The following is a 27,249-nucleotide window of genomic DNA, read 5'->3' on the forward strand; positions in this document are numbered from 1 at the left end:
TATGCTGACTCCTCTTCGCTTGAGATTAGCCCAGAAACATCTGTGTCATCAACATAATGATGTTGGATAAATGAACAGGTCTGCAATCAGAGGTGTACAGTAGGTAAGGAAGGGACTCGGCAGATAACCCTGAGGAGCTCCAGTGTTCAGTGAAATGGATGAGAATGTGTGTGGGCCAAGTTTCAAGGTCGGAGTGCGGTTTGTTTAAATAGTCGTGGGGCGATCGTGGCTCAAGAGTTGGGAGTTCGCCTTGTAATCGGAAGGTTGCCGGTTCGAGCCCCGGCTCGGACAGTCTGTCGTTGTGTCCTTGGGCAGGACACTTCACCCGTTGCCTACTGGTGGTGGTCAGAGGGCCCGGTGGCACCAGTGTCCGGCAGCCTCGCCTCTGTCAGTGCGCCCCAGGGTGGCTGTGGCTATCACCAGTGTGTGAATGTGTGTGAATGGGTGGATGACTGGATGTGTAAAGCGCTTTGGGGTCCTTTGGGACTAGTAAAGCGCTATATAAATACAGGTAAATACAGGTAATACCTTTATCTGGTGCAGAGAAAGCAGTGGATGAGTTTGCTGACTAAATGACTGGGATGATGGTAATTGATGGAAACAGTCACTAGCTAGAATTGGCTAATGTCCCCTAAATAATTTTTTTAATTTATTTTTTACTCACTTCACTGCTTGTATCAAGTCTGATTATGTTGTGATGGTGTGTAACGATGACATTTTGCTGTTTTCTCTCAGTGAGTGATTCCGAGCAGAAGAAGCTGGATGACATGAAGATCTGCACGCTGGAGCAAAGGAGACGTAATCTTTCCAAGATGCACCAGAGAACTCAAAGGTAGTCAAATAATATTTGGAGTTATTCAGGTAGTTTAAACAGAAGTATAATTTACCAGATCAAAATAATTTTGTTCCGCAGGCTGTATGAGCAGCTGGAGGAGGTGAAGCATCGGAAAGCCTTGAAGAGTCGACAGGAAGATTATGCAAAAAACAGACTGAAAGCTAAGGAGTTCCACAAGGTGAAGCACTTTAATCATACATAGGCTTCTTGGAGCTGCAGGAACTTCCTGAATTTAAGTTAAAAGAATGTTTTTCTCCCATCTCTTCACAGAAAACCTTACAGAAGCTTCGTGCCAAGCAGACCCAACAGTGATCGACTTTGATTGTGTCATAGTTTACTTTGAAAATTTAATTTATAGTTTTATCAATAAAGCATTTTAAGTTATTTGCACTCAAACTGAATCAGAAAATTTATCAGATAAAATTATGCAAAGTAAAAATATTTTGGCAAATAACAGTACTGAATATTTGAAATCACTTTCACACGAGTCTCTTTAATAAGGAAACATTCAGGAGATCGTTTACAGATGTACAAAATGTTTCTCAGCTCAGTCAGTTAAGATTTGCCTTAGTTAAATATTATCCATATCTGATATTAGAGCAGGAGAAATATGAACCTGAATGAATTATTAAACACATAATGACATTAAAATACTGTCTAGTGTGGATACAGATCTCCAGCTAGTAAATGTAATTTTGATTTATAAAATTGCTGTAAGAACGGCCATAGTGGAGGAGGAAAGAGGCACTTTCTGTATCTGAGCTTTGCCTCACTGGTGTTCAGAGTTTAGAGTATGTCTTAGTTTTGGGACTCTTCTTCTCGAGGGCTGCCTGAGCTGATTTCATCAGATCTTCAGTCTGAAGCATGCTCATGTTCCACGTGGCCTGGAGAAGGAGAAATGATGAACTTGAGTGCTTTAAAAAGGGAACTTCAGCATGGTCATATGCATTTAACTGAGCGTGTCACATTCCCTTTATGCTATCAAGTGTCATATAAAGGACACCAGGAAACTGAAATGGAGGGAATGAGGTAGCGATACCAGATTCCTTCTGGAGAACTGAGAACATGAACCTAAAGTGTGACCTGAATTCTCTCAGTAATCAGGTTCGTCATCATGAAACTAACAAAAATATGCACAGAAATCTTTGTCATATTATAACCATTCGTCTTGATGCATGCCCAATTATCCAGGAAAGGAAATCCCAAAAACTCGATTCTGTTCATCTGGATGTAGCATTTTCAGTGGGAAACGTTTTTGTCACTTGTTTGGGGAAACCAAACAACCTCTGGCTAAGTGGATGGCACAACACAGAAGAGCTACCTTGTCAGACCAGGACTCTGCAGTCTATTTACACCTACAGGCCAGTGGACACTCTTTTAATGATGAGGATGTACACATCCTGATCAGTGGTCATTGATCACTGAACTGACCTCACAGCCCATTGTTCATTCAGTGGGCGAGTTTAGTCTTTGTGCAAAGGTACTGTTTGTAAGGTTGGGGAAACCTGCACTCAGCTGAGACTGAAGAAACATTTCTCCCACTGAAAATACTACATCCAGATGAACAGAATCAACCTTTGGGGATATTCTTCATTGTGAAGCTGACAAAAATATGCACAGAAAACTTTGTCATATTATATTCATCCTTACAATGTAATCCAATCCATCTGCTACGCTGTGGTTTCTGGCATAGATGAGGTTTATTTTGGTGCCCTGCACAGCAACTGGGCTGCGACCAGCAATCTCTCCAGCAATCTCCAGAGCTCCAGCCATCATCGCCTCCTTATCTGCAAACACTCGGCTGAAGAAGAAGGGAAGGGTTTTCAAACTGTTAGAATAAATAAGTGCTTTTAATTTGGAAAAAGAGTGATGAGGGAACAATGTTTACCTCACCAGTCCGCTGCTCTTAGCTTCATCAGCATACATCTTTCTCGCTGTCAGAGCCAGTTCATTAACAAGACTGTTGAAAATAGAAATAGATTTTTTTAACCTACAAGCAATCAGTCACTTAACAGTGTCATGCCATAAATTGCTTGTAATCTTATCCCAATTGTAAATCATGCTGCTGGCTCACCTTTGGCTGCCGATGACCTTTGGGAGTCTCTGGAGTGTTCCAACATCTGCTGCAAGTCCAATATCAACCTCCTATGGAGCCAAAGCAGAGGGAATCATCATTGCTACATTTAGCAAACAGAATCTCAAGATCTAGTGTGTAATCTCTGCTCAAAACCTTGCTGTAGGATATGACAGATCAAAGAGATCAAGATCTGTGAAATTGTTTAACACAAATCTTCATACTTCACAAGTTGGTTTAAATTTAATCAGCTATCTATTCCATGGTTTCCTAATTGTTCTCACCACAATGACAAAATCAGATGATTATACCTTAACTTGGAACCAGGCGTCCTGGGTGCACAGGCGAATGTCGCAGGCTGTAATCATGTCAACACCTGCCACAGAAAACACCACCTATGGTTAACTCACCGAAGCTCCTTTCTCCACCAAACTCAATGCGTCAAACACCTCCACATCCAAGAAGCCTGTATCACAGCCTGTGGGTTTCCCTGGCTCCTGCTAGCATCATGTCCATGCAGTAAACTAACCAGTTATATATCAAAGCTTGAAAACATAGTATTTTCAAATGTCTTGTTGTCTTCTAGGGTCAAATCAAAAGCAGCCATGGGGAAGAGGGGCATATGTATAGCCACCGCCTTCAGAAGACAGCAAATCTCGTTGGGTAGATATTTCAATTAAAATTCATCCATACCACAAACACGTTGGACTGGTCCAGCTGAATGACTCAATTAGGAATTTGAGGGGATTTGAAGCTTTTCACACAGTGGCTACAGCTTCTTATATCTGCACACTTCTCAAAGCATCATCCTCCTACCTTCAAGTGTTAAAATGCATAAAACAAAGGCTTAAAAAACAAATAAACATTTATTTATTTCTTCTTGGCTGTAAATGCGTTTATTTCTGCTGTAAAGCTGGACATTTTAACACGAGACTCTTTGGGAATTCACTCCCTTTTGCAGCCAGACTCAAGCAGACATTCGAGGAACTTTAGTGTTTTTCCAACTCCTGTACATTAAGATGATTCACTACAGCACTGTAATCTTTACAATGTCCTACCTGCTCCTACACAGGCTCCATGGATGGCCACCACAACAGGCTTCGGGCACTGCGAGAACACAATTCAAGAGGAAACGTACTTTAATGATAGTGAGGGAGAATTTGTAAGGAAGGGAAGCTTGGTGCACGCTGGGTCCTACTGCTCTTACACTACAGACATGAACAGTGTGACCGTGTATCTTGTATTGAGTTCTTACTGTGTTGTTTCATGCAGGTCACACAGATGAGCAATGCCAATGGAAAAAAATATAACTTCATTATAAAAACTGGAATTTTAAAGACAAAATAACCATAAAATAAATCCTATGTTTGTAACTTCTAATCTGTCCTAATGCTTTCTTTGGCTGAAGTAAAATTTCCACCATTCATCATTTATCATTTATCCAATTCATAGCCAGGGTTGGTGGGGGGATTAAGTCTATCCCAGCTGACCCATGGTAAAAACTGATGACTGAATTTTAAAAGATAGCAATACAACAGTGGACATGAATGCAAAATGAGCTTTCATGAACTCTAATATAGTTAATATAACTTATCTTGATTTAGAGAGGCAACATCTGAGCAAGAAGCACAGTTCAGGAACCTTCCTGATAAAATCTGATAATTCAGTCACACCTCATGTTTGTGACTGGTTCAGTCTTCTCACTCTTTACATTAATAATGCGCTCTGACCTTCTCTATGACGGAGAAGGTCTCTTGGAATTTCCTAATCTTTTTTTTTAACCCCCAGGAGATTCTGGCTGTGTCGTCTCCTTCTGGTTGAAGTACATTGTTCATCATGTCCATGAGATCGATACCTGCGCATTAACACAGATGAGATTATACACACTGATTATACTCCACTGAGAGAAGAGAACAGAGGTTTTAATATTCTGTATACCCACCAGCTGTGAAGAGCTTCCCTGCTCCAGAAACTACCACTGCTCTGCACTCGGGGTCCTCAGAGAGCTCATTAAAGCAGGTCACCATCTCACTGGCAGAGAAACACACGAGTTCAGATCAGTGTTCACCCAAATAATAATTTAGCTTTTAATTCCAGTGATTAGTTTGACTTTTGAGCTCTTTTATGTCTGATAATTTAACACTTTTAGAGTTCCATGTATTAGCATTATATTTTTTATTTACACTAAATGATGCAATATTGATTCTCAACGATTCACGAAATAGTAATAGTCTGAATATTGTGTTCACTTGTTTGTAGGGAGTGACTGTATTTATTTAAACTCTTGTATGTGCTTCTCTCCTGATCAGAGGACTGAATACGTTTGGGAGCTAGCCTACTTGCCGGTCTGTGCTGTTACACAACGAGGGTTGCAGGATGAATGAAAACAAAAACTTATACAAGTGCTTTTCCCCCCTCACACACTATACTCCCAGCATAAGTAAGAGAAGCCAGCTGAGGTAAATACATGCTGGGTATGATGAACCTTCTCTTTATTTTCACCAAGATAAATAAAGAATATGGACAATATGGACTTTCTAACTGAATATAAACTGTGAGACAGGTTCCAGCATCCAGGTATAATATATAGCATTTGTCATGCCTCTGACACTGTGTAAAATATGTATATATGTAATTCTGATTCCTGCCTCCAGAAAGCACTGTTCGTGGCATTGCGTTTCTCAGGCCGGTGAAGTTCAACATGCGTGATGGACTCTGTAGGGCGACTGATGGCCAGGGTCGTGTACGGAGGGGTGGCACCACCTGAAGATGACATGGCTCTGGCCACAGTTTGACTAGGCAACCGCAACCCCTTATCTAAGAAGAAAAAATAGAACAACATTAGACTGTGCCCAAGAAGCAAGAGTAGTGAAAGCTACAAGGCTACAATGGACTATTCATAGGCCTTTTCTCATCTTTACCATTTTGTATCTTACTTACATTCAAGGCCTCAACTCACTTGTACACCTCAGTATTGGTTCAGTCTACAGTGTTCTCAAGCCAGTGATTTTAGAGCACACACACACACCAAATAAACACCAAATAAACAAAACAAGGGTATGCACAACATTGTCATCAGTGCCACAATACCACAACTGACTGAAGTTGGCATGGATGTCCAGCCTTGGATGTCAATGAGATGACCACTGGTGATCTGAGTCGACATAGTGACACCCTGTGACTGTTTCAGCACAACAATGTCTGCACAGTCCAGCCAAGCATTTAGTCCCAGTACACCTCGCTGTGAAAATGTCTGGGACATGCTAAGTCGATGTGTTCAACAGAAGCAGCCACAGTGACCATTTCACAGCTGCAGGCTGCACTTGTCCAGGAATGGAGAGCAATCAGGGCACTTGATTAGTTCGTGTACAGACTTCAGAGGAGACCACAACTCATTATTTGTAGATATGGTAAATGGACTGGTTTTTATATAGCACTTTTCTACTCTATCTGAGCACTGATTTGAACATTCTTTTTCTATGTAAGTGCTTTCTTTGCACACATTCATACCTTGACAGACGCATCAAAGATCAACCTGGGCTTAGTATCTTGCCCAAGAATATTTGGTATATATTCTGAGTGTGTCCATCCCTGTATGACCACAGTGTACCCATCCATGTTGCATGTTTCCAGCACCTTGCTGAATCTGTGACATGAAGAATTAAGGTAGTTCTGAAGGCAAAAGGGGTCCAACCTGCACAAGGAACCTAATAAAGTGGCTGGTGAGTGTAAATAAAGGAAAAAGTAAATATATGATAAACAAAATTAAAACAAATATCTAATGGAGTCATAAATCACCACAACTCTAATTTAATCACTAAAATAGTAATTTTGTTTAAGAAAGTGAGCAGTCCACCACTATTGATCCATGTTTTTCCACAGTTAGCCTTTTTCCCCTCACTTCTAACTCCTCAAATGCAGCTTTTGTTTGAAGAAAAAAACAAAAAAGAAAAAGTATATTTATACGCAATTAAACTATATGCAGCCAGATGGACTACTCTCCACCGCTCATTCTTGCTGCTTGTCAGGTTGTGTTGAGTGGAAACACACCCCTGTACTTTAATTGCAGGGTGGTGTCTGTCGGTATAAGGCCACACAGGCTTCATTTCCCCATTCATACAAAATACAGATGAAGTTACAGGAAACAGAGGAATAAGTAGCCGGGAGGAGACAATTATAAATAAAATAAGAACAGGTCATTGCTTTTTGAATGGCACACTTTTTAAGATAGTTAAACATCTAACTGTAGTTGGTGTAATGCTATGGAAATGATAGAACATGTGCTTCTTAGCTGCAGGAAGTATATCAATCAAAGAAGACTCCGCGTCGGTCTTCTAAACAGCCGTTCACTGACAAATAAGGGGCCTCTCATCCCAGACCTCCTATCTGACTGTAAGTTTGACTTTTTCTGTTTAACTGAAACCTGGCAACAACCTGATGACTTTTCTCAACTGAATGAATCCACTCCTCCGGGGTTTGTTTACTTTTCGAAACCTTGCTGCTCAGATCGTGGGGCTCTTCCCGCAATCATTTTTCGCCAGCACTTGAAAGTCCTGCCAGTTAATTTTGATTGATTTGGTTCTCTAGAGTGCCTTTTAAGTGAGCTGACTGGACCTATTCCCACCATCATAGCTACTGTATACCCTCCCCCCCCAAACCTCTGTTGCGCTTCTACCAAGCCAACCCGCCTAATTTCATTCTGCAACACCAAGAACATTGATATGGACATTCTCGTTACCAGATTGGACAATATTCAGAATCCTGTCTTCTATTCTACCCCTGATGATCTGTTGTTATATTGTAATAATTGTTTACTCAATGTCCTTGATTCTCTGGCTCCTGTAAAAACTCACTGTTTCCTTCGCTCGCTCTGCTCCCTGGTTTACCTCTGACCTCCGAGCATTGAAGGCCAAAGCCCAGCAGCTAGAGCGTAGTTATAAGAAATCTGCTTTAACTGTTGACGCAGAAATCTATAAATATCATGTACTCCAATATAAAGACTCCATCAATCAGGCCAAACAAAGCTTCTACTCTGGTATTATCACTTCTTGTGAGGGTAGCTCCAGGACTATGTTTTCACTTCTCAACAAACTTCTTCAGCCCCCCAACGCTTTACCACCACACTTCTATTCTTCTGAAATCTGCAACTCCTTGATGCTGTTCTTCACTACAAAAATGAATAACATTCATCCGGCAACTTAGTTCAAATGCTGTGTCTACCCCCTCTCCAGAACCTTTTCTCCATTTTCAGCCCTTTTCCACCTTTGATCTTCCTGATTTATCTGATATTTCTGAGTTTATATGTAAATCAAAGCCCGCCACATGTCATCTCGTTCCCATGCCTACAGGGCTTGTGAAATCCTGCCTCTCTTCCTTACTCCCACTCATCTCTGCTATCATTCACTCTTCACTCACCACCGGCATCGTTCACTCAAGATTGCTTCAGCCACTCCAGTACTGAAAAAACCCTCCTTAGATCCTAGCAACTTTAACAACCTCCGTCCGATTTCTAATCTACCTTTCATCTCTAAAATACTTGAAAAAGTGGTTGCAGCTCAACTTCATTTACACCTGGTTAACAATAAGACCTATGATAGATTTCAATCTGGTTTTCGCTCATGTCACAGTACAGAAACTGCTTTACTTAAAGTCACTAATGATCTTTTACTCAGAGCTGACTCTGGTCTTCTCAACATTCTCATCCTTTTGGATCTGAGCTCAGCCTTTGACACCATCTCTCACTCTGTCCTTCTAAGCAGACTTTCCTCTCTTGGCATCTCTGACACACCCCTAGCCTGGTTCAAATCATATCTCCTTGACCGCTCCCAGTTTATTCAACTCAAATCATTCCGCTCTCGCCTCTTCCCAGTCACTTCTGGTGTACCCCACGGTTCAGTCTTAGGCCCTCTTCTATTCATAATTTACATCCTCCCTCTTGGTGCCATTTTCCGTAAATTTGATCTTCATTTTCACTGTTTTGACACGCAGTTTCACCGATGACACCCAGTTATATCTCTCCTGCAGGCCTGATTCCTCCCTCCCACCTTCTTCTCTTACAGAATGCTTATCCGAATTAAAATCCTGGTTCAGCTCTAATTTTCTTAAGCTCAATGAGGATAAAACTGAAATCCTCCTTATTGGCACTAAATCCAACCTACTGAAGGCTAATCATTTCTCACTCACTATTGATAACCCCCCAGTTTTCCCTTCACCTCAGGTTAAGAGCTTTGACATCATCCTAGACAGTTCACTATCCTTTAAATCTCACATCAATAATCTCACCCGTTCTGCCTATTTGCATCTATGTAACATTAACAGATTACGTCCTTCTCTTTCCACCCAGTCTACATCCATTCTTGTCCACAGTCTCATTACCTCCCGTATTGACTATTGTAATTCTCTCTTGCACAGTCTCCCCCAAAAATCCCTCCATAAGCTTCAACTGGTTCAAAACTCTTCTGCCCGCATTATTACTAGAACCCCCTGCTACCAGCACATCACCCCTATTCTCCAGGAATTTCACTGGCTCCCTGTGAAATTCCGGATAGTGTACAAACTTCTACTGCTCACCTTCAAGGCCCTTCATAACCTCGCTCCTCTCTATCTTTCTGACCTGTTAAGCGCTATCTCTTCCACCTGCTCACTTCCATCCTCTTCTTTTATCCAGCTTTCTGTGCCTTCTTTCCGCCTCACCACCATGGGAAGCAAAGCTTTCAGCTGCTCTGCTCCCAGACTGTGGAGCTCTCTACCCCCATATAAAAGAAACATTGGTTCTCTCCCCCAGTTTAAATCTCAACTCAAAATCCATCTATTCAAATCTGCATATTCACTGTGAACCTATTGTTTGTTTATTTTACCTTGTGCTTTTGTTTTCTTATTTTTCTTCATTGTCATTGTTCTATTATGTGTTTTATTCTATTGTCAAGTGTCCTTGGGTGTCTTGAAAGGTGCTTTCAAACAAAATTTATTATTATTATTAATAAAGAAGAATACTGAGTGTAGAAATGTGTAGTAATAGGGAATTAAAGTTTGAAAATGTGGTTACTCAGTTAAATCATGATGAAGGGAAAGGACACATATTTCGTTTTTTTGAGAAATACCGGATTCATTAAGAAGATTTAAGCAAATGGAAATGATGTATAGATAGATAGATATAATTTTATTTTGAACATGCAAATATAATTGAAATAACAAGAGAAAAAAAACAAAAAACAAAACTTAAAAATCATCAAGTTTTCATGTATATATCTATGTCTACAGAATGTGTGTGCTCGAAAAGTTGTAGAATGAAGTTTACACTTTACCTGTTCCTACCCCCTTATTTCAAATTTCATTGATTACAAATCCATATCCAGGATTCAACATTATTTGATCATATATGTTTAACTATGTAGCAGCATAACCCAAGAGATGGCAGCGGTGCATTATTGTTGGATGCAAGCTGCCGTTAAAATGAAAAGAAGAAAAGAAGATTTAAACATTATGCAGAATTACTGTGATGGGACTTATAGTCACCTTCTTATGGGTACCAGCTCATCATGGAGTTAAGGGAAATGAAATGGCAAACAGCAAAGGAAGCTACAAAGAGACCATTGGTGGAAATGTTAGTGGGACAGAGATTAAGAACAGAATATGGCACAAAATGAAAGAAAGGTGGCAAAAGCAATGGGAGGAAAAGAGGAAAGGGCGATGGTTTTACAAAATCCAAAGGAAAATAGGAGAAATGAGAAGCACAGGAAGGAACAGGGGAGAGGAGACAGTTATATCTCGACTTAGATTTGGACACACAGGTTTGAATAGCGCATTGTTTTTAATAGGAAAACACAGTACAGGGGAGTGTGACTGCAACAGAGAACAGGAAACAACAGAACACGTTTTATTGCATTGTTAGAAATATGATGCCGAGAGAAGACAATTAATCAAAAAGCTTAGCTATATGAAAGTGGACTTGGTTGATTTATTTCGTAAGAACTTGAGAAGTGAATGTTATCAGGCCATATTTTGGTTTTTTTAAGGCAGACTAGTTTGCTTGGGAAGATTTGAATGGATTTTTATTTTTGACATTTCGGTCCACACTCCACACCAGTAGGTGGCGGTAATGCAACATTTTGTTGTTTGCCAACCACCAATAAACAATCTGAAGAAGAATAAGAGACGCTTTCCCCATTTATTGCTCAATTTGTGAGTGCGGTATTGGACACTAATGTACTGTAACTGTACTTTTCAGGCTGTACAGTTACAGAGTGACCGTGTATTTATTTCCTGCCGTTTTGGAGGGCGGCTGCCCTTCTACCGGCAGTTCAATATAGCGTCCTTAATTCTGGGGATTTGATTGCTGCCCGCTGTAGCCTGTTCGGCGGGCAGTGTTGATCGTTTCGGCCCAGTCAAGCTGAGGCAAACGTCTGCAGCAGCCGCCGTTTGGCCCAGTCCTTTAAGGAACTGCTGTCTTGTACCGTCTACAGTTTTGTGACACTGTTTATATTTGGTTTGACCACGTAGCCAGACTCTGGGGATCCCTCACGTTTTCTGGTGTTTGTTTACAGTGACATTTGTACCTGCACATTTGATTTGTACCATTCGTCATAGAGAACGTCATTCCTTTTTGGAGTGCGCTGGGATCAAATATCGTCTGTGTTTTTATTATGTTGGGAGTACATTTTGTAGTTTGACTGTGAGCAATGCGTCTGATGTTAAGTGCCCTATTAGACATTTGTGACTTTTTTTTTTTTTTTTAAATGCAGTGAATTAAGGATACTCAGTATCTGTGGGACCTTCGGTTATGGGTCGTTTTCCACACTACTTTTGTTGTACAGCACGTGTGATTTTCTTCTCTCATGGTCCTTAGCTACTGGCAAGTCCAGTTCAATGTATGGTGGTTTTATTTAATTTAGGATAGTATTACAGGACAGGCCGTGCCACAGTCAACTTTTATTGTGCTCTGTTCTTTTTTTTTAAGTTTTTTATTTTAACAAATGCAGTTAATAAAGGTATCTTACTATTTGGACCAGCCTGCCTCAGTCGTGTATTCTCGAAGCTGTGTAATGTTTTCTGGTTGGTTTTTGAAAAGACTCTTTATATTTCATAGGGGTGAAATTAAAGAACACAAAGTGAGCCCTGCACCTTACAAAACACTCAAGCTGCACTGACGACCTTTCACCCACTTATCCTTATAAAAGGTTTTGTTTCCAATTTTTGACTCCAGAACTTCAACACACGGCTTCAAGCTAAAACAGCGAGAAACATTCAAAACATGCGGTGTATTTTCACACGCTTTGATACGTTTTACTACTACATATCACAACAGTTAAAGTAAGAGAATAAAATACAAACAAATCACCGACACTTACATTTGGTGACAGCTGACCTGAAAACCATCGCCAACATCGCCTTTTGAACCCTGCAGAGTCCAGACTGTTTAGTGAACACGGTCAAGTGAACCGTCATTTATGATCTGCAGTGAAGCCAGCCGCCTCTTATCCGACGCATAAATTTTCTTTCGCTTCTACACTAGGCTTTACGGCAGCGCCAGTGCTAACTTAGCTACGGAATGTTCGAATTGTTTATAGTTCACATAGTGACGTCACGGGTTCATTTAATGAGCTGTGCGTTAACATTTGCTAAGTAAAGCCACGCTGTATGTCTGCTGTTTGTGCCGAAGGATAACCGGTGAATTACCGATTAACACACGTAAGATCCCTGCTGATAACTACTTAGCTTTAGCAAAGCTAACTGGCTAATGTCCAGAGGGCCAGGTGAAGTGAATGATTGATTCTGTATGCAGCCTCGCTAAACGGTCTGGACTCTGCAGCATTCAAAGGGCGATGTTGGCAGTGGTTTTCAGGTCAGCTGTCACCAAATGTAAGTGTCGGTGATTTGTTTGTATTTTTTTTTTCCTCATTTATTTTAACTTTGTTGTTAATTAGTAGGGAAACCCATCAAAGCGTGTGAAAATACACCGGATGTTCTTAATGTTTGTCGCTGTTTTAGCTCGGAGTCGTGTGTCGATGCATTTTTTATTTTATTTTGGAGTCCAAAACTGGAAACAAAACCTTTTATAGGGATAAGTGGGTGAAAGCTCGTCAGTGCAGCTTCAGTGTTTTGGAAGATCGCGGTCAAGTGACGGTCAAGCCGTCATTTGTGAGCCGCACCTCTTATCCGCCGCCTAAATTTTCTTGCACTTTTACACTAGGCTTTACTGCAGCCAGTGTTGCCAACTCCTCAGTAAGGAAAATCGCTATTGGTTGTCCTAAAAGTCGCTAGAAGTCGCTACATGACGTCATCACCTAATTTGCATAATTGGTCATGCTAATCTAATTGTAACCTATGTTGTTGGAGAGAGAAATAACATCGTGGAAGAGACATAAAGTGAGTAAAAAACGTCCTAAATGCATTTAGAGTTTATTTAGAACTACAAATTAAATTTCTTTTAGCAATTATTGTTTTTTTAATGTCACAATTCCAACCCTGCTCCTCCTTTTTAGCGACTTTTTTTAGAAAAAAAGTCGCTAAGGGGTCTGAAAACTCGCTAAATATAGCGACAAAGTCGCTAAGTTGGCAACACTGACTGCAGCGCCCTTTCGTTACGTCACACCGCAATGCATTGTGGGAGCGCGGCACCATTTTCGGGGTCTGTCACTACCCGATCCGTACCGGAAACCCGATCGGTACCCCGCATGCGCAAATTTTACGTCACTTCCTCTCTTTGCCAACATTGCGACATTCAATATATTTGAATGATACGGTTAGCGCCCAGTTAGCTCCTAGCATTTCTCAACAGCTCTGCCTCCTTTTCGACTACCGGGACATTTAAACAATGGATAATCCGAATCCGCAACAAAGTTTTGCTTTTCTCCTCAACAGAGAGCGTTCCCCGATTGAACAACAGCGCCGTAAAATAAGAAAAATGGTGCCTAATGACAGAGTTAATAATACAGACTTTATAATATGTCATGTGAAGATTCAGCAGCCAGATGAAGTGTTTACTGGCAATTGACAATGATAGCGGACATTATCATCACTTTTCCAACAATCCTCTCCACACAGACAAGCATAAACACACTCGATTATCACTAAATCAAATTTAACACACGTTTGTAATGAGCTAATTCAGTTTACAATAGGGTTCATTCGCTCAATCAGCAGGTGGCGGTATCCTCGTACACTGGGGAGTACACTGCCATTAAACGAACAGAAGAAGAAGAAAACCCCTGCACATGCGCGGTACGGATCGGGTAGACCCAATTTGTACGGTCCGACTTTGCACATGCGCAGTAAGGATTGGGAGTCCCGATCTGTCACTATCTTTTTATTTTTTTGTTTTTGTCTACATTATATTAAATGTTTCATTATCGGAAACATTTTAAGAGATACTTGTTATTCTTAACATCTTAACAGATACTCTGACCTGTAACTATCGTAAAATGCTTCGACCGGAAGTAGACACCTTTCGCGCATGCGGGGTACCGATCGGGTTTCCGGTACGGATCGGGTAGTGACAGGGTCTACGAATCAAAACAAACACACTGGCTGTATCCCAATTCAGGGTCTGCAGCCTTAAAGTACGCAGCTGTTTAAGGCCGGAAGTGTGAGGCTTGTGAAATGGGACGGTCTAGCCTCCGTCGCGCTGCCCAGGTTGCCTAGCAACCATGATAGCTGGAAACGTGTGGTTGACAGAAATGAAGGAGAACATATTTTGTTCGTTTGTTTGTTTCTACATGAGCTTTGTGTGATTTAATAAGTATCTGAGGCTGAGACCACAGGACTGTAAAACATGATTGTTGGGCTTCATATCTGTACTGAACAGTCATTTTAAGATTAGCTAGTAAATAACAAATAGTTAATGTTGTTCATGAGACTAAAGTCAGTGTAAATATGATATGGCCAATATTATAGTTATTATATTAATCATTATTAGTTATTACAGCAGTGAGTTTGAACTCTCAAATCAAATCACTTCTATTGTCACATCACATGTGCAGGTACGCTGGTACAGCACATGTGAGTGAAATTCATGTGAGTGAACTCTGTGTCAAATACTGAGCTTCAGTAAAGATTCAAGTTGCAGCTATTTATATGTCCTATCACCTTAAATTTTCACTCAAAGACAAGTATCTTTGACAGTGTATATATAGATGTATTATATATAAGAGACAAATATTGTTCTTTTAATATGTTGGCATTACTAAATTTAGCTCAATGCTTACATATATGTGTAAAAAGCAAATGTACGAGCTGTACAAAGCCTCACAGATGATGTGCACCAGTGGGTCCCTCAGTCTGTCCTCACTCTGGACACTTGCAGTTGTCACACGTGGAAATCAAATGTGTGATAAGCTGCAGGATTCAAACACAAGTGTAACTTATAAATACATGTTCATACTTTTATTCCACAATCAGAGAGAGAAAAAGAGAGAGAGTGCAGGACAGACAGACAGGTGACAGTCTCAGGTGTTTACACTGCTACACAACAGCACAAGAGAAGGAGGATTTAGTGTTTGTGTTATTACGAGTGCTAAACAAGAAGAGTTCCCAGATGGTACAGTGGACACATGTGACTCCTGTGATTAAAGCATCTTTCTTTCAGCTTAACGAGTGAACCGTCAGCTCGTTCAAACACACGTTAAAGTCCGTTTGGCTCGACACAGCTGAACAGAGGCAGCAATATAACATAGCTAACATTAACAGTGCAGTGAATCCTGCTTGTGCCGTGATATTCAGGACTGCAAACCGAGCAGCATCACTGACTTTCAGCTTGTTGTGTTTGTGGATATATGACTGACTTTAATTATCCATAAAATCATCACATTCTCTGTAAGATTAAGGTCGACTATTGTATTATTATATTTTAAAGGCTTTAAAAGCAAGTAAAAGCTGAACGTACAAACATCGCTAATGGCAAATAACTTTGCCGACATGTGGCTAACAGTAATGTTTTAATGTTCCTCATTATTAAACATTTGCACATAAATAAGTGACATAATATTCAGTACTTACTTTTCACAGTTTACTCTGCGGCCGCTCCGCTTCTGCCGTCTGCGGCAAAATTATCCACACCGACTGCTGCGCTAGGAATTGTGGGATATGTTGGGCCACGAAGTCTACACTGCCGCAGCCTTAAAATTCAGGGAAATGAAGGACGCATTTGAGGGCCGCATTTCGAGCAGCCTTTGAATTGGGACAGCCTTCGGCGCGCCACTGTGATGTAATCGGCCTTAAAATGCAGCCTTTAAGGCTGCAGACCCTGAATTGGGATACAGCCACTGTGTTGGAACGACGATTACAAGATGCTTAAAAGCAGCTCTAAAGAGAATGGACTGTATAGAGACCGATTTCGTTCAGAGGCGAAGCAGCGGTACTTGCAGAAAATAGCGTGCATTGGAAATGTGGACCCGTATGAAATACGGCCGTGGAGTAGAAACCCTGAAGACCAACAGCTATTGACGTAGCCTGACATATTTTCGTACCTTATCTGTGGAATCAGCACGTACAAGTCGTCATTCAAACAAAGGTAAGTCAGCTCGAGTACTGCGTGTGAAATGCGTTTGATTTCCCTGCAAACATTCAGATTAGTGCAGCATAAATTCATTCATGAGGGGAAATTACAGTGAGAACATGTGGAGGCTGTTAGGTGGATAACATAGTGAGTTCAGTGCATTGATGTGACATTGTCCTGAAGGATTTAGTTATTCTTTATGGTTAAAGAAATTGCAATAATTTATTCATATTTATTATAAATAATCCTAATTATACATCTTGCTTCTAAATTTGTATCTTGTGTCACTAAAAATACATTTTATTTTAATTTTATACATTGATTAATGACCTGCAGAATCTCCTTATCATATTAAGTGATTCATAATTGTCACTTTATGCTTTCTCCATCTCTAAAGTGATGACATCCTTGCATTACATACTTTAGGTTCATTTTCTGCAGGCAGGTTTCTGACAGAGAACAGGCAGATTTACACTATAACATGCAGCGTTCTATAGATGGACACATAAAGAAATGAAAAATTACATGTATGTGCTAATTTTCTAAACACTTTGTTACATTTATGATAAAGTAGATTAAACACATTTATGTCGGCCTTGGCTCATAGTTCTTGTCTTTAAATTAACTTTGTCTGTGTGTTTCAGGTACTGCACTCTCAAAGACTGAATGAACCAGCATTGCAGCCATGGGTCACTGTGAGCATCACAGGGAAGGTTGAAGCCGCCCACTGCACCTGTAAGGCTGGAGTCGCGGAGACCTGCACCCACGTCACTGCTCTTCTGTTTAATGTAGAAGCAACAGTGTTGATCCGTGGCACAAGGACTGTTACAGATGAACCTGCATACTGGGTTTTGCTGGGTAATGTGACCGAGATACAGTCAGTGGTTGGCCATAAGATAGACTTCTCCTCTTCAGCTGCCCAAAAAAAGGCTCTTGATCAAAACATAAACAGACCATCTGTATTGAAAGGTAAAAGGAGCCGTCTTCAAAAAAGAAAAGTCCCACCTGCTACTGTGGAGGAGTTGTCACTGCTATAATGCCATAATGTTTTATCTAGGGGTCTAGATTTATGCCTGTAGTGCACTGGCGTGTAAATAATTTGCATTTACTGAATACGTACTGACTGAGTCCCACTGTTAAAAAGTTGAATAAAGAAACAAACTAATTTTTGCCTCTTTTTTTTAAATTTTTTTTTTTTTTATTAAAACCACTTTATAGAACATCACATCAGTTACAATGTAGAATCCATGTCATTTATAGTCAAAGAAGCCTGCAAAGAAAAGCGTCTGGACTTCTTTAAGTTGCTTGAAGACGTTCCACCTCTCATCCGAGAAGCTTCTTCAGTTCTAAGGTCAAATGGTGGGGAGTCCCAGATTTAAACCTAGTGGGAGTATCCCCCCGCAGAGGGACAAAAGGACCCCCTGATGATCCTCTAATCGCCTGAGCCAAGGTGTGAAACTGGGTGTGGGTCCCAATCAGCCAGGGTTTCGGGTGAGCTCGTTGTGAAACCTGGCCCCACCTTATCATGCGAATTCCTGAGGTCAGATGGCCCAGGATGTGAGTGGGCGTTAAGGCGTCTGGGGAGGGATCTCAAAACTGGATTATAGATGGCAGACAGTTGGTGTCGTAAACCACCGCCTCTGTTCAAAGATGGTCGCTCACAGTGGACATAGATGGCTTCTTTCACTCCTCTTTCAAACCATCTGTCCTCTCTGTCTAAAATGTGAACATTGGCATCCTCAAAAGAGTGACCTTTGACCTTAAGATGCAGATGGACTGCTGAGTCTTGTCCTGTGGAGGTGGCTCTTCTATGTTGTGCCATGCGCTTGTGAAGTGGCTGTTTGGTCTCTCTAATGTAGAGGTCTGGGCATTCCTCGCTGCACTGTACCGCAGCGAGGAATGCCCAGACCTCTACATTGACCTTAGAACTGAAGAAGCTTCTCGGATGAGAGGTGAAACGTCTTCAAGCAACTTAAAGAAGTCCAGACGCTTTTCTTTGCAAGCTCCTTTGACTACGATGACCTGGATGACTGAGAACCTTCACAGACATGTCATTTATAGTTTACAAATGACAAAATGTTTACATAAAATCATGACAGTGTTTACATGATATCACCCACTACTAACATTACTTTATTTACTGTATCTTTTGAAAAAAACCCCCCCGCTATTTATACAGCAAAAGACTTAAGAATATTTAACAGGAGCAGGTTTCATTTTTCCCTGGTTTTACTACCACACTGTTCACCAAACGCAGCAAACCTTCACCATCTTATCCAGAAGGGTCACCTCTTCACGCTCACATGGAAGAAGTAATCTGATTGGCATGGTTGTATGTTTGAAGCAGGTCCCTTGTGTAGCGCTGGAACCCAGTCACGATGTTTCATCCATTTCATTGGCTGGTTTGCTGCAATAATGCCAAATAATTAGCAACTCTATAAATAGAAGGTAGTTCTGCAAAATCACTCAGTAGGATGTTTGTTCTAATTTGCTATGAGCTCAGAGTCCATCAAAAATAAAACTAATAGGCTATAAAGAGTGATATGAACATATTTAGAACTTACCGGAATGAAAATGTCTGGAGCACCAACAGATATTTGGAGATGGAAGAGAACTGGATATCAGCTCGTCTCACAGCTGCTATCCAGGCTACACGCCTTCGTTTGGTAACATCGATACACAAGCCGCCTCATGTTGCTTCCAGGTTGGGAAAGAATGAAAAGACAAACCCTTTTCAAGCTTATTCTCTTGCCGGTCGTGCGATCGAACATTGCAGAGGACTACACAGCAAATACGAACCATGGCTGTTGTGTGTGCCTTCGCTCCTTTTTCGCTTGCGCTTTGTTTAGACCCCCAAAATGGCGGATCGGACCAAAATCCTTTCCACGCCCACCCCCGTGACATCACGCTCCAAAGCCCTATTGCTAATCTTAAACTCGCGCACACATACGAACAGATTTCATTTAGATAGTCTGATTGCATCATATTCAAAAATTCATTAAAAATCATCCTTGAAAGTTCACGTGAAACTTTCGACGCATTCTTTCTCTCGTCCAACGACTCAAACTACGTCTGGAAGTTTCATCTCTATCATCTGCATATTCCACAAAAATGAAGGGAGGGAATTATGCTCTAGTTCAACACAATTACTCAAATATTGCATCATCTTTCCATCTGAGCATAACTGTTCTTTGCGATCAGCAATGAAGGAGAATAAGCGCTGCCGTAAAGTCCAGAGTAGAAGCGCAAGAAAATGTGTACTTTATACAGGTTATAGTAGTGATTTTAATTTGTCATAAATGTTGATTTTCTGCTCCATGTATTTTATATAGTTTAATAGTGTATAAATATGCTTTTTATTTTTTGTTTTTTCTTCAAACAATATCTGCATTTGAGTAGCTAGAAGTGAGAAAAGGGAATTGACTGTGGAAAAACATGAATAAATAGTGGTGGACTGATCACTTGCTTAAACGAAATTACTATTTTAGCGGTTAAATTGACAGAGTTGCGGTGATTAATGACCCCATTATATATTTGTTTTAATTTTGTTAATCATATCTTGACTTTTTTCTTTATTTATACTCATCAGCTACTTTATTAGGTTCCTAGTGTAGGTTGGACCCCTTTTTACCTTCAGAACTACCTTAATTCTTCATGTCACAGATTCACCAAGGTACTGGTAACATGCGACATGGCTTGTTATCCTGCTGTACACAGCCATCACAGGATGGGTACACTGTGGTGATAAAGGGATGGACATGGTCAGCAACAACACTCAGATAGACGTAGTATTCAGAAGATGCTTAGTGAAACCACTGCTGCGAGGCAACATGTTCTTTGCACCAAGATCAGAATCGAGACTCAGGCCAGACAATATTTATTTTTTCTTCTATTGTCCAGTTGTTATGGGTCTGTGCTAGTTGTATCCTCTTCCTTTCAATAACTATTACAATTACTGTAAAACTGTGCCACTTTATTGTAAAACTGAACCAATACTGAGGTGTACAAGTGAGTTGAGGCCTTGAATGTAAGTAAGATACAAAATGGTAAAGATGAGAAAAGGCCTATGAATAGTCCATTGTAGCCTTGTAGCTTTCACTACTCTTGCTTCTTGGGCACAGTCTAATGTTGTTCTATTTTTTCTTCTTAGATAAGGGGTTGCGGTTGCCTAGTCAAACTGTGGCCAGAGCCATGTCATCTTCAGGTGGTGCCACCCCTCCGTACACGACCCTGGCCATCAGTCGCCCTACAGAGTCCATCACGCATGTTGAACTTCACCGGCCTGAGAAACGCAATGCCATGAACAGTGCTTTCTGGAGGCAGGAATCAGAATTACATATATACATATTTTACACAGTGTCAGAGGCATGACAAATGCTATATATTATACCTGGATGCTGGAACCTGTCTCACAGTTTATATTCAGTTAGAAAGTCCATATTGTCCATATTCTTTATTTATCTTGGTGAAAATAAAGAGAAGGTTCATCATACCCAGCATGTATTTACCTCAGCTGGCTTCTCTTACTTATGCTGGGAGTATAGTGTGTGAGGGGGGAAAAGCACTTGTATAAGTTTTTGTTTTCATTCATCCTGCAACCCTCGTTGTGTAACAGCACAGACCGGCAAGTAGGCTAGCTCCCAAACGTATTCAGTCCTCTGATCAGGAGAGAAGCACATACAAGAGTTTAAATAAATACAGTCATTCCCTACAAACAAGTGAACACAATATTCAGACTATTACTATTTCGTGAATCGTTGAGAATCAATATTGCATCATTTAGTGTAAATAAAAAATATAATGCTAATACATGGAACTCTAAAAGTGTTAAATTATCAGACATAAAAGAGCTCAAAAGTCAAACTAATCACTGGAATTAAAAGCTAAATTATTATTTGGGTGAACACTGATCTGAACTTGTGTGTTTCTCTGCCAGTGAGATGGTGACCTGCTTTAATGAGCTCTCTGAGGACCCCGAGTGCAGAGCAGTGGTAGTTTCTGGAGCAGGGAAGCTCTTCACAGCTGGTGGGTATACAGAATATTAAAACCTCTGTTCTCTTCTCTCAGTGGAGTATAATCAGTGTGTATAATCTCATCTGTGTTAATGCGCAGGTATCGATCTCATGGACATGATGAACAATGTACTTCAACCAGAAGGAGACGACACAGCCAGAATCTCCTGGGGGTTAAAAAAAAAGATTAGGAAATTGCAAGAGACCTTCTCCGTCATAGAGAAGGTCAGAGCGCATTATTAATGTAAAGAGTGAGAAGACTGAACCAGTCACAAACAGGAGGTGTGACTGAATTATCAGATTTTATCAGGAAGGTTCCTGAACTGTGCTTCTTGTTCAGATGTTGCCTCTCTAAATCAAGATAAGTTATATTAACTATATTAGAGTTCATGAAAGCTCATTTTGCATTCATGTCCACTGTTGTATTGCTATCTTTTAAAATTCAGTCATCAGTTTTTACCATGGGTCAGCTGGGATAGACTTAATCCCCCAACCAACCCTGGCTATGAATTGGATAAATGATAAATGATGAATGGTGGAAATTTTACTTCAGCCAAAGAAAGCATTAGGACAGATTAGAAGTTACAAACATAGGATTTATTTTATGGTTATTTTGTCTTTAAAATTCCAGTTTTTATAATGAAGTTATATTTTTTTCCATTGGCATTGCTCATCTGTGTGACCTGCATGAAACAACACAGTAAGAACTCAATACAAGATACACGGTCACACTGTTAATGTCTGTAGTGTAAGAGCAGTAGGACCCAGCGTGCACCAAGCTTCCCTTCCTTACAAATTCTCCCTCACTATCATTAAAGTACGTTTCCTCTTGAATTGTGTTCTCGCAGTGCCCGAAGCCTGTTGTGGTGGCCATCCATGGAGCCTGTGTAGGAGCAGGTAGGACATTGTAAAGATTACAGTGCTGTAGTGAATCATCTTAAGGTACAGCAGTTGGAAAAACACTAAAGTTCCTCGAATGTCTGCTTGAGTCTGGCTGCAAAAGGGAGTGAATTCCCAAAGAGTCTCGTGTTAAAATGTCCAGCTTTACAGCAGAAATAAACGCATTTACAGCCAAGAAGAAATAAATAAATGTTTATCTGTTTTTTAAGCCTTTGTTTTATGCATTTCAACACTTGAAGGTAGGAGGATGATGCTTTGAGAAGTGTGCAGATATAAGAAGCTGTAGCCACTGTGTGAAAAGCTTCAAATCCCTTAAAATTCCTAATTGAGTCATTCAGCTGGACCAGTCCAACGTGTTTGTGGTATGGATGAATTTTAATTGAAATATCTACCCAACGAGATTTGCTGTCTTCTGAAGGCGGTGGCTATACATATGCCCCTCTTCCCCATGGCTGCTTTTGACTTGACCCTAGAAGACAACAAGACATTTGAAAATACTATGTTTTCAAGCTTTGATATATAACTGGTTAGTTTACTGCATGGACATGATGCTAGCAGGAGCCAGGGAAACCCACAGGCTGTGATACAGGCTTCTTGGATGTGGAGGTGTTTGACGCATTGAGTTTGGTGGAGAAAGGAGCTTCGGTGAGTTAACCATAGGTGGTGTTTTCTCTGGCAGGTGTTGACATGATTACAGCCTGCGACATTCGCCTGTGCACCCAGGACGCCTGGTTCCAAGTTAAGGTATAATCATCCGATTTTTTTTTATCATTGTGGTGAGGACAATTGGGAAAGCATGGAATAGATAACTGATTAAATTAAGACCAACTTATGAAGATTTGTGTTAAACAATTTCACTGATGAATGCAACTGTTTGTTTACTGCCTTTGATCTCTATATAAACATTTGAATGAAAACTGCATTAAATGTATTTATCAAAAATTCAAATAGTTCTTTACAAGAACAAATGTACCATCCATGTAACATGAGAAATCCTGATAAGATAGTGTGCTTGTTTGTCTTGGTGCCACAATCCTTGCAGAACTGAAGGGGATACAATAGCTACAAGTGTTCTACACGACAAATGGCACATCAGAAACTACATGTAGATGATGACATCTAGTGCAGATTACACCAAGGGGTGATAATTTGTTTTTCCGAAGGCAATATGCCAACAACAGTATAATTTCTTTTGGAAGAAATGCTTGCAATTCAGTGATGCACCTACATACAGATTTGTCCAAAGAATTCAAGCTGAATCAAAGTAAGAATAAATTATCATGAAATGCATGTTTTCGTTTTGTTTCAGATAGCTAGCGATGCCATTGTGAAAGTTTTCTTTATTTAAAATTTAACAGTCCTCTTGTGGAAAGGCTCAATGTCATAACTCTTGTTTCTTTTAATTAATGAGACACACATTTCATATCCTACAGCAAGGTTTTGAGCAGAGATTACACACTAGATCTTGAGATTCTGTTTGCTAAATGTAGCAATGATGATTCCCTCTGCTTTGGCTCGATAGGAGGTTGATATTGGACTTGCAGCAGATGTTGGAACACTCCAGAGACTCCCAAAGGTCATCGGCAGCCAAAGGTGAGCCAGCAGCATGATTTACAATTGGGACAAGTTTCGAAGCAATTTATGGCATGATACTGTTAAGCAGTGTTGGTCAAGTTACTTGAAAAAAGTAATCAGTAACTAATTACTGATTACTTCCCCAAAAAAGTAATCCCGTTACTTTACTGATTACTTATGTTCAAAAGTAATTAATTACTTAGTTACTTAGTTACTTTTTAAAAACACGATTTACAACCTGAATAGGTGATAAAGCGATAGATCTTTCAGCCCAATTCTACTTTTTCTACATAATCCATCATACAAAATGTAATCAAATGGAAAAGTCCCTTTTTAAAACTTGTTTTATTAGTTTTAATCTTTTAACTTAATGCATCAAGCAAAAATTTAATTATATGCAACATTCTCTGACTGGAAGAAATTTGTTTAATATTTAAACCTATTTTCTGCACATTCCAGCACATAAAATAATTTTTTTTGTGTGTTTACACTCACTCTTTCAAATAGATGCAAGTAAAACACAGCAGGAAATAAATAAAGTCAAAGACTAGCGGTCCTGTTGCTCTATTTTCACCTGTAAAGCAGGAGTAGGGTAGGCGGAGGTTTACCCTGGTGCAGGTGTGCCGCAGCGGTCAGTGGAAGGATACGCGAGTTTCTCTGTGAGTTTCCCATTACGTCGTAGCGCACTCGGTGCTTGCTTGGAAGTTTAGGGTTTTTTTTCGCTGTAAAAAGAAGTTTTCTTTCCACGCACAACGGACGCTAATGTTTTTGTCACTTTTTATGGAATCAAACTCAAAGTAAGGTCAGTACTTCCACGCTTTAAACGCTGCAAGCTCATACTCTCTCCCGCACTCGATATATTATCCATTGTTGATCTGCACACAGCTGTTGTCACAAACGCGTGACAAGTAACGCGTTACTGCCCATCTCTGCTGTTAAGTAACTGAATACTTGTAGGTTAAAAAAATCTATTTCTATTTTCAACAGTCTTGTTAATGAACTGGCTCTGACAGCGAGAAAGATGTATGCTGATGAAGCTAAGAGCAGCGGACTGGTCAGGTAAACATTGTTCCCTCATCACTCTTTTTCCAAATTAAAAGCACTTATTTATTCTAACAGTTTGAAAACCCTTCCCTTCTTCTTCAGCCGAGTATTTGCAGATAAGGAGGCGATGATGGCTGGAGCTCTGGAGATTGCTGGAGAGATTGCTGGTCGCAGCCCAGTTGCTGTGCAGGGCACCAAAATAAACCTCATCTATGCCAGAAACCACAGCGTAGCAGATGGATTGGATTACATTGTAAGGATGAATATAATATGACAAAGTTTTCTGTGCATATTTTTGTCAGCATCACAACATCACTCTTAAGGTTTGTGTTCAGAGTTCTCCGGAAGGAATTTGGCATTGCTACCTCATTCCCTCCATTTCAGTTTCCTGGTGTCTTTTATATGACACTTGATAGCATAAAGGGGATGTGGCATGCTCACTTAAATGCATATGAACTTATAAAGTTCCCTTTTTAAAGTACTGACTTAAATTCATAATTTCTCCTTCTCCAGGCCACGTGGAACATGAGCATGCTTCAGACTGAAGATTTGATGAAATCAGCTCAGGCAGCCCTCGAGAAGAAGAGTCCCAAAACTAAGACATACTCTAAACTCTGAACACCAGTGAGGCAAAGCTCAGATACAGAAAGTGCCTCTTTCCTCCTCCACTATGGCCTTTCTTACACCAATTTTATAAATCAAAATTACATTTACTAGCTGGAGATCTGTATCCATACTAGACAGTATTTTAATGTCATTATGTGTTTAATAATTCATTCAGGTTCATATTTCTCCTGCTCTAATATCAGATATGGATAATATTTAACTAAGGCAAATCTTAACTGACTGAGCTGAGAAACACTTTGTACATCTGTAAATGACCTTCTGAATGTTTCCTAATTAAAGACACTTGTGTGAAAGTGATTTTAAATTTCCAGTCTTGGTAGAATAAAGTGGGCACATCAGAGGAGATTTAGGAGGAACAACTGCTCATCTCTTTCTACCGTGCTGCAGTTGAGTCTGTTGTAATGCACTGCTTACCAGTGTGGTATCAAGGCTGTTCTGTAGCAGACAAGCAGGCACTGTGAGGAGTGGTGAGAACAGCAGAAAACAAAAAATATGGCTGCGGGCTGCCATGCCTGGAGGATACTCAAGCAAGCACAAAACATCATCAGTGATGGTGTCACAATCACCATCTGAACTGTTGCACTCAGGTAGCGGAAAGAGATCAGCCAAAACCCGCACCTCTAGGTTCAGAGACCGCTCCTTTCTAAATACCATCTGTGTCACTTACATGCACCAATAAGTGTATTTTTTTTAAATTATTGCTCTGTTTGCAATGACAAACCAGGCACCCCATCTATAATACATTATAATAATAATAATAAAAATATATCCTAATGAAACATACCATTGAAGATTAAGCTATCCAGCAGTGTATGAAATGATTAAAATGAGCCATTAAAAACATCTGGAACTATTATCATTTGTGGATGATCCAGACCTCCTGCATGGCTTCCTGGACAGGCAGTGGAGCACCTTCTCTAACAGACTGATTCAGCTCCACTGTCATAAGGACAGGAAATATCTCACATGACATACCCTCATTCCCTATAATATAATTATGAAACGCTGCCTGAGGGAAGCACAGGACACCTACAGGAGGAAGGTGGAGCAGAAGTTGGAGAGGAACAATATGAGGGAGGTCTGGAATGGTGTGAAAACCATCACAGGCCACAACACCAAGAACAGCACAGTGGGGTGTGTGTGTGGGGGGGGATGTCTTCCACCCTATGGAAGACATCCTGCATCGTCCTGGTCCCCAAAAGGAACCGGCCCAATGAGCTGAATGACTTCCGACCGGTGGCACTGACGTCACATCTTATGAAGACTCTAGAGCGGCTCTTCCTCAACCTCCTCCGACCACAGGTACAACATGCCCAGGACCCACTACAGTTCGCATACAAGGCGGATGTCGGAGTGGAGGATGGCATCCTGAACCTCCTACGTGAGCCCACTCACACCTGGACAAGGGAAAAGGTACGGTCAGGATCCTGTTTCTTGACTTTTCCACTGTCTTTAATACCATCCGGCCCTGTCTGCTCCAGGAAAAACTAAACAGCATCCAGGTGGACCCCTGCCTGGTCGCTTGGATCTCCGACTACCTCACTGACAGACCACAGTACGTCAGGCTGAAGGACATCATGTCTGACACTGTGGTCAGCAGCACAGGAGCACCACAGGGAACTGTGCTGTCCCCTCTTCTCTTCACCCTGTACACCTCTGACTTCTGCTACAAATCTGAATTATGCCATAT

General features: G+C 40.6%; 3 protein-coding genes across 5 annotated transcripts in view; 2 read left to right on the forward strand and 1 right to left on the reverse strand.

Moving 5' to 3' along the window:
- Positions 1 to 1,225, forward strand: part of cep295 (centrosomal protein 295) — a 21,860-nt gene extending 20,635 nt beyond the window's left edge. The window contains exons 27-29 of the mRNA XM_084951948.1: positions 736 to 832; positions 914 to 1,013; positions 1,106 to 1,225. Of these exons, the coding sequence (XP_084808074.1) occupies positions 736 to 832; positions 914 to 1,013; positions 1,106 to 1,147 (239 nt within the window). The 3' untranslated portion in view covers positions 1,148 to 1,225. The remainder of the gene's footprint in view (positions 1 to 735; positions 833 to 913; positions 1,014 to 1,105) is intronic.
- On the reverse strand, positions 1,005 to 12,450 carry LOC146372909 (delta(3,5)-Delta(2,4)-dienoyl-CoA isomerase, mitochondrial-like). The gene is made up of 10 exons (XM_084951953.1): positions 12,257 to 12,450; positions 5,558 to 5,726; positions 4,852 to 4,940; positions 4,640 to 4,764; positions 3,968 to 4,016; positions 3,221 to 3,285; positions 2,910 to 2,980; positions 2,724 to 2,795; positions 2,486 to 2,636; positions 1,005 to 1,719 (listed from the first exon to the last, which is right to left on the reverse strand). The coding sequence occupies exons 1-10, from the start codon at positions 12,351 to 12,353 to the stop codon at positions 1,615 to 1,617; spliced, it is 993 nt and encodes a 330-aa protein (XP_084808079.1). The 5' UTR covers positions 12,354 to 12,450; the 3' UTR covers positions 1,005 to 1,614.
- A 36-nt stretch (positions 12,451 to 12,486) lies between these two features.
- On the forward strand, positions 12,487 to 25,856 carry ech1 (enoyl CoA hydratase 1, peroxisomal). Of its 3 annotated transcripts, XM_084951951.1 has the most exons (11): positions 12,493 to 12,596; positions 12,691 to 12,767; positions 20,552 to 20,720; positions 21,338 to 21,426; positions 21,514 to 21,638; positions 22,262 to 22,310; positions 22,993 to 23,057; positions 23,836 to 23,906; positions 24,876 to 24,947; positions 25,035 to 25,185; positions 25,446 to 25,856. In XM_084951951.1, exons 2-11 carry the CDS (start codon positions 12,731 to 12,733, stop codon positions 25,548 to 25,550), a joined length of 933 nt encoding a protein of 310 aa, XP_084808077.1. In that variant the 5' UTR covers positions 12,493 to 12,596; positions 12,691 to 12,730; the 3' UTR covers positions 25,551 to 25,856. The 3 variants fall into 3 exon arrangements, with proteins under 3 accessions (XP_084808076.1, XP_084808078.1, XP_084808077.1); XM_084951950.1 differs by having other exon boundaries at positions 12,487 to 12,767; XM_084951952.1 differs by lacking the exon at positions 12,691 to 12,767 and having other exon boundaries at positions 12,491 to 12,596.
- Positions 25,857 to 27,249: the final 1,393 nt, after the last annotated feature.

This window comes from Perissodus microlepis, chromosome 14 (assembly GCF_051167445.1).
Source record: "Perissodus microlepis isolate ML-2025 ecotype Zambia chromosome 14, ASM5116744v1, whole genome shotgun sequence".
NCBI classification, from domain to species: Eukaryota; Metazoa; Chordata; class Actinopteri; order Cichliformes; family Cichlidae; genus Perissodus; species Perissodus microlepis.

Excerpts from the sequence above, each read along its gene's own strand:
- LOC146372909 (XM_084951953.1), bottom strand. The coding sequence starts at position 12,353 with ATGACGGTTCACTTGACCGTGTTCACTAAACAGTCTGGACTCTGCAGG. Across the intron at positions 3,286-3,967 it reads TGGAGCCTGTGTAGGAGCAG|GTGTTGACATGATTACAGCC; the intron begins GTAGGACATTGT and ends TTTCTGTGGCAG. Across the intron at positions 1,720-2,485 it reads CAGATGGATTGGATTACATT|GCCACGTGGAACATGAGCAT; the intron begins GTAAGGATGAAT and ends CTCCTTCTCCAG.
- ech1 (XM_084951950.1), top strand. The coding sequence starts at position 12,671 with ATGATTGATTCTGTATGCAGCCTCGCTAAACGGTCTGGACTCTGCAGC. Across the intron at positions 20,721-21,337 it reads ATGAACAGTGCTTTCTGGAG|TGAGATGGTGACCTGCTTTA; the intron begins GCAGGAATCAGA and ends TTTCTCTGCCAG. Across the intron at positions 21,639-22,261 it reads CCTTCTCCGTCATAGAGAAG|TGCCCGAAGCCTGTTGTGGT; the intron begins GTCAGAGCGCAT and ends GTGTTCTCGCAG.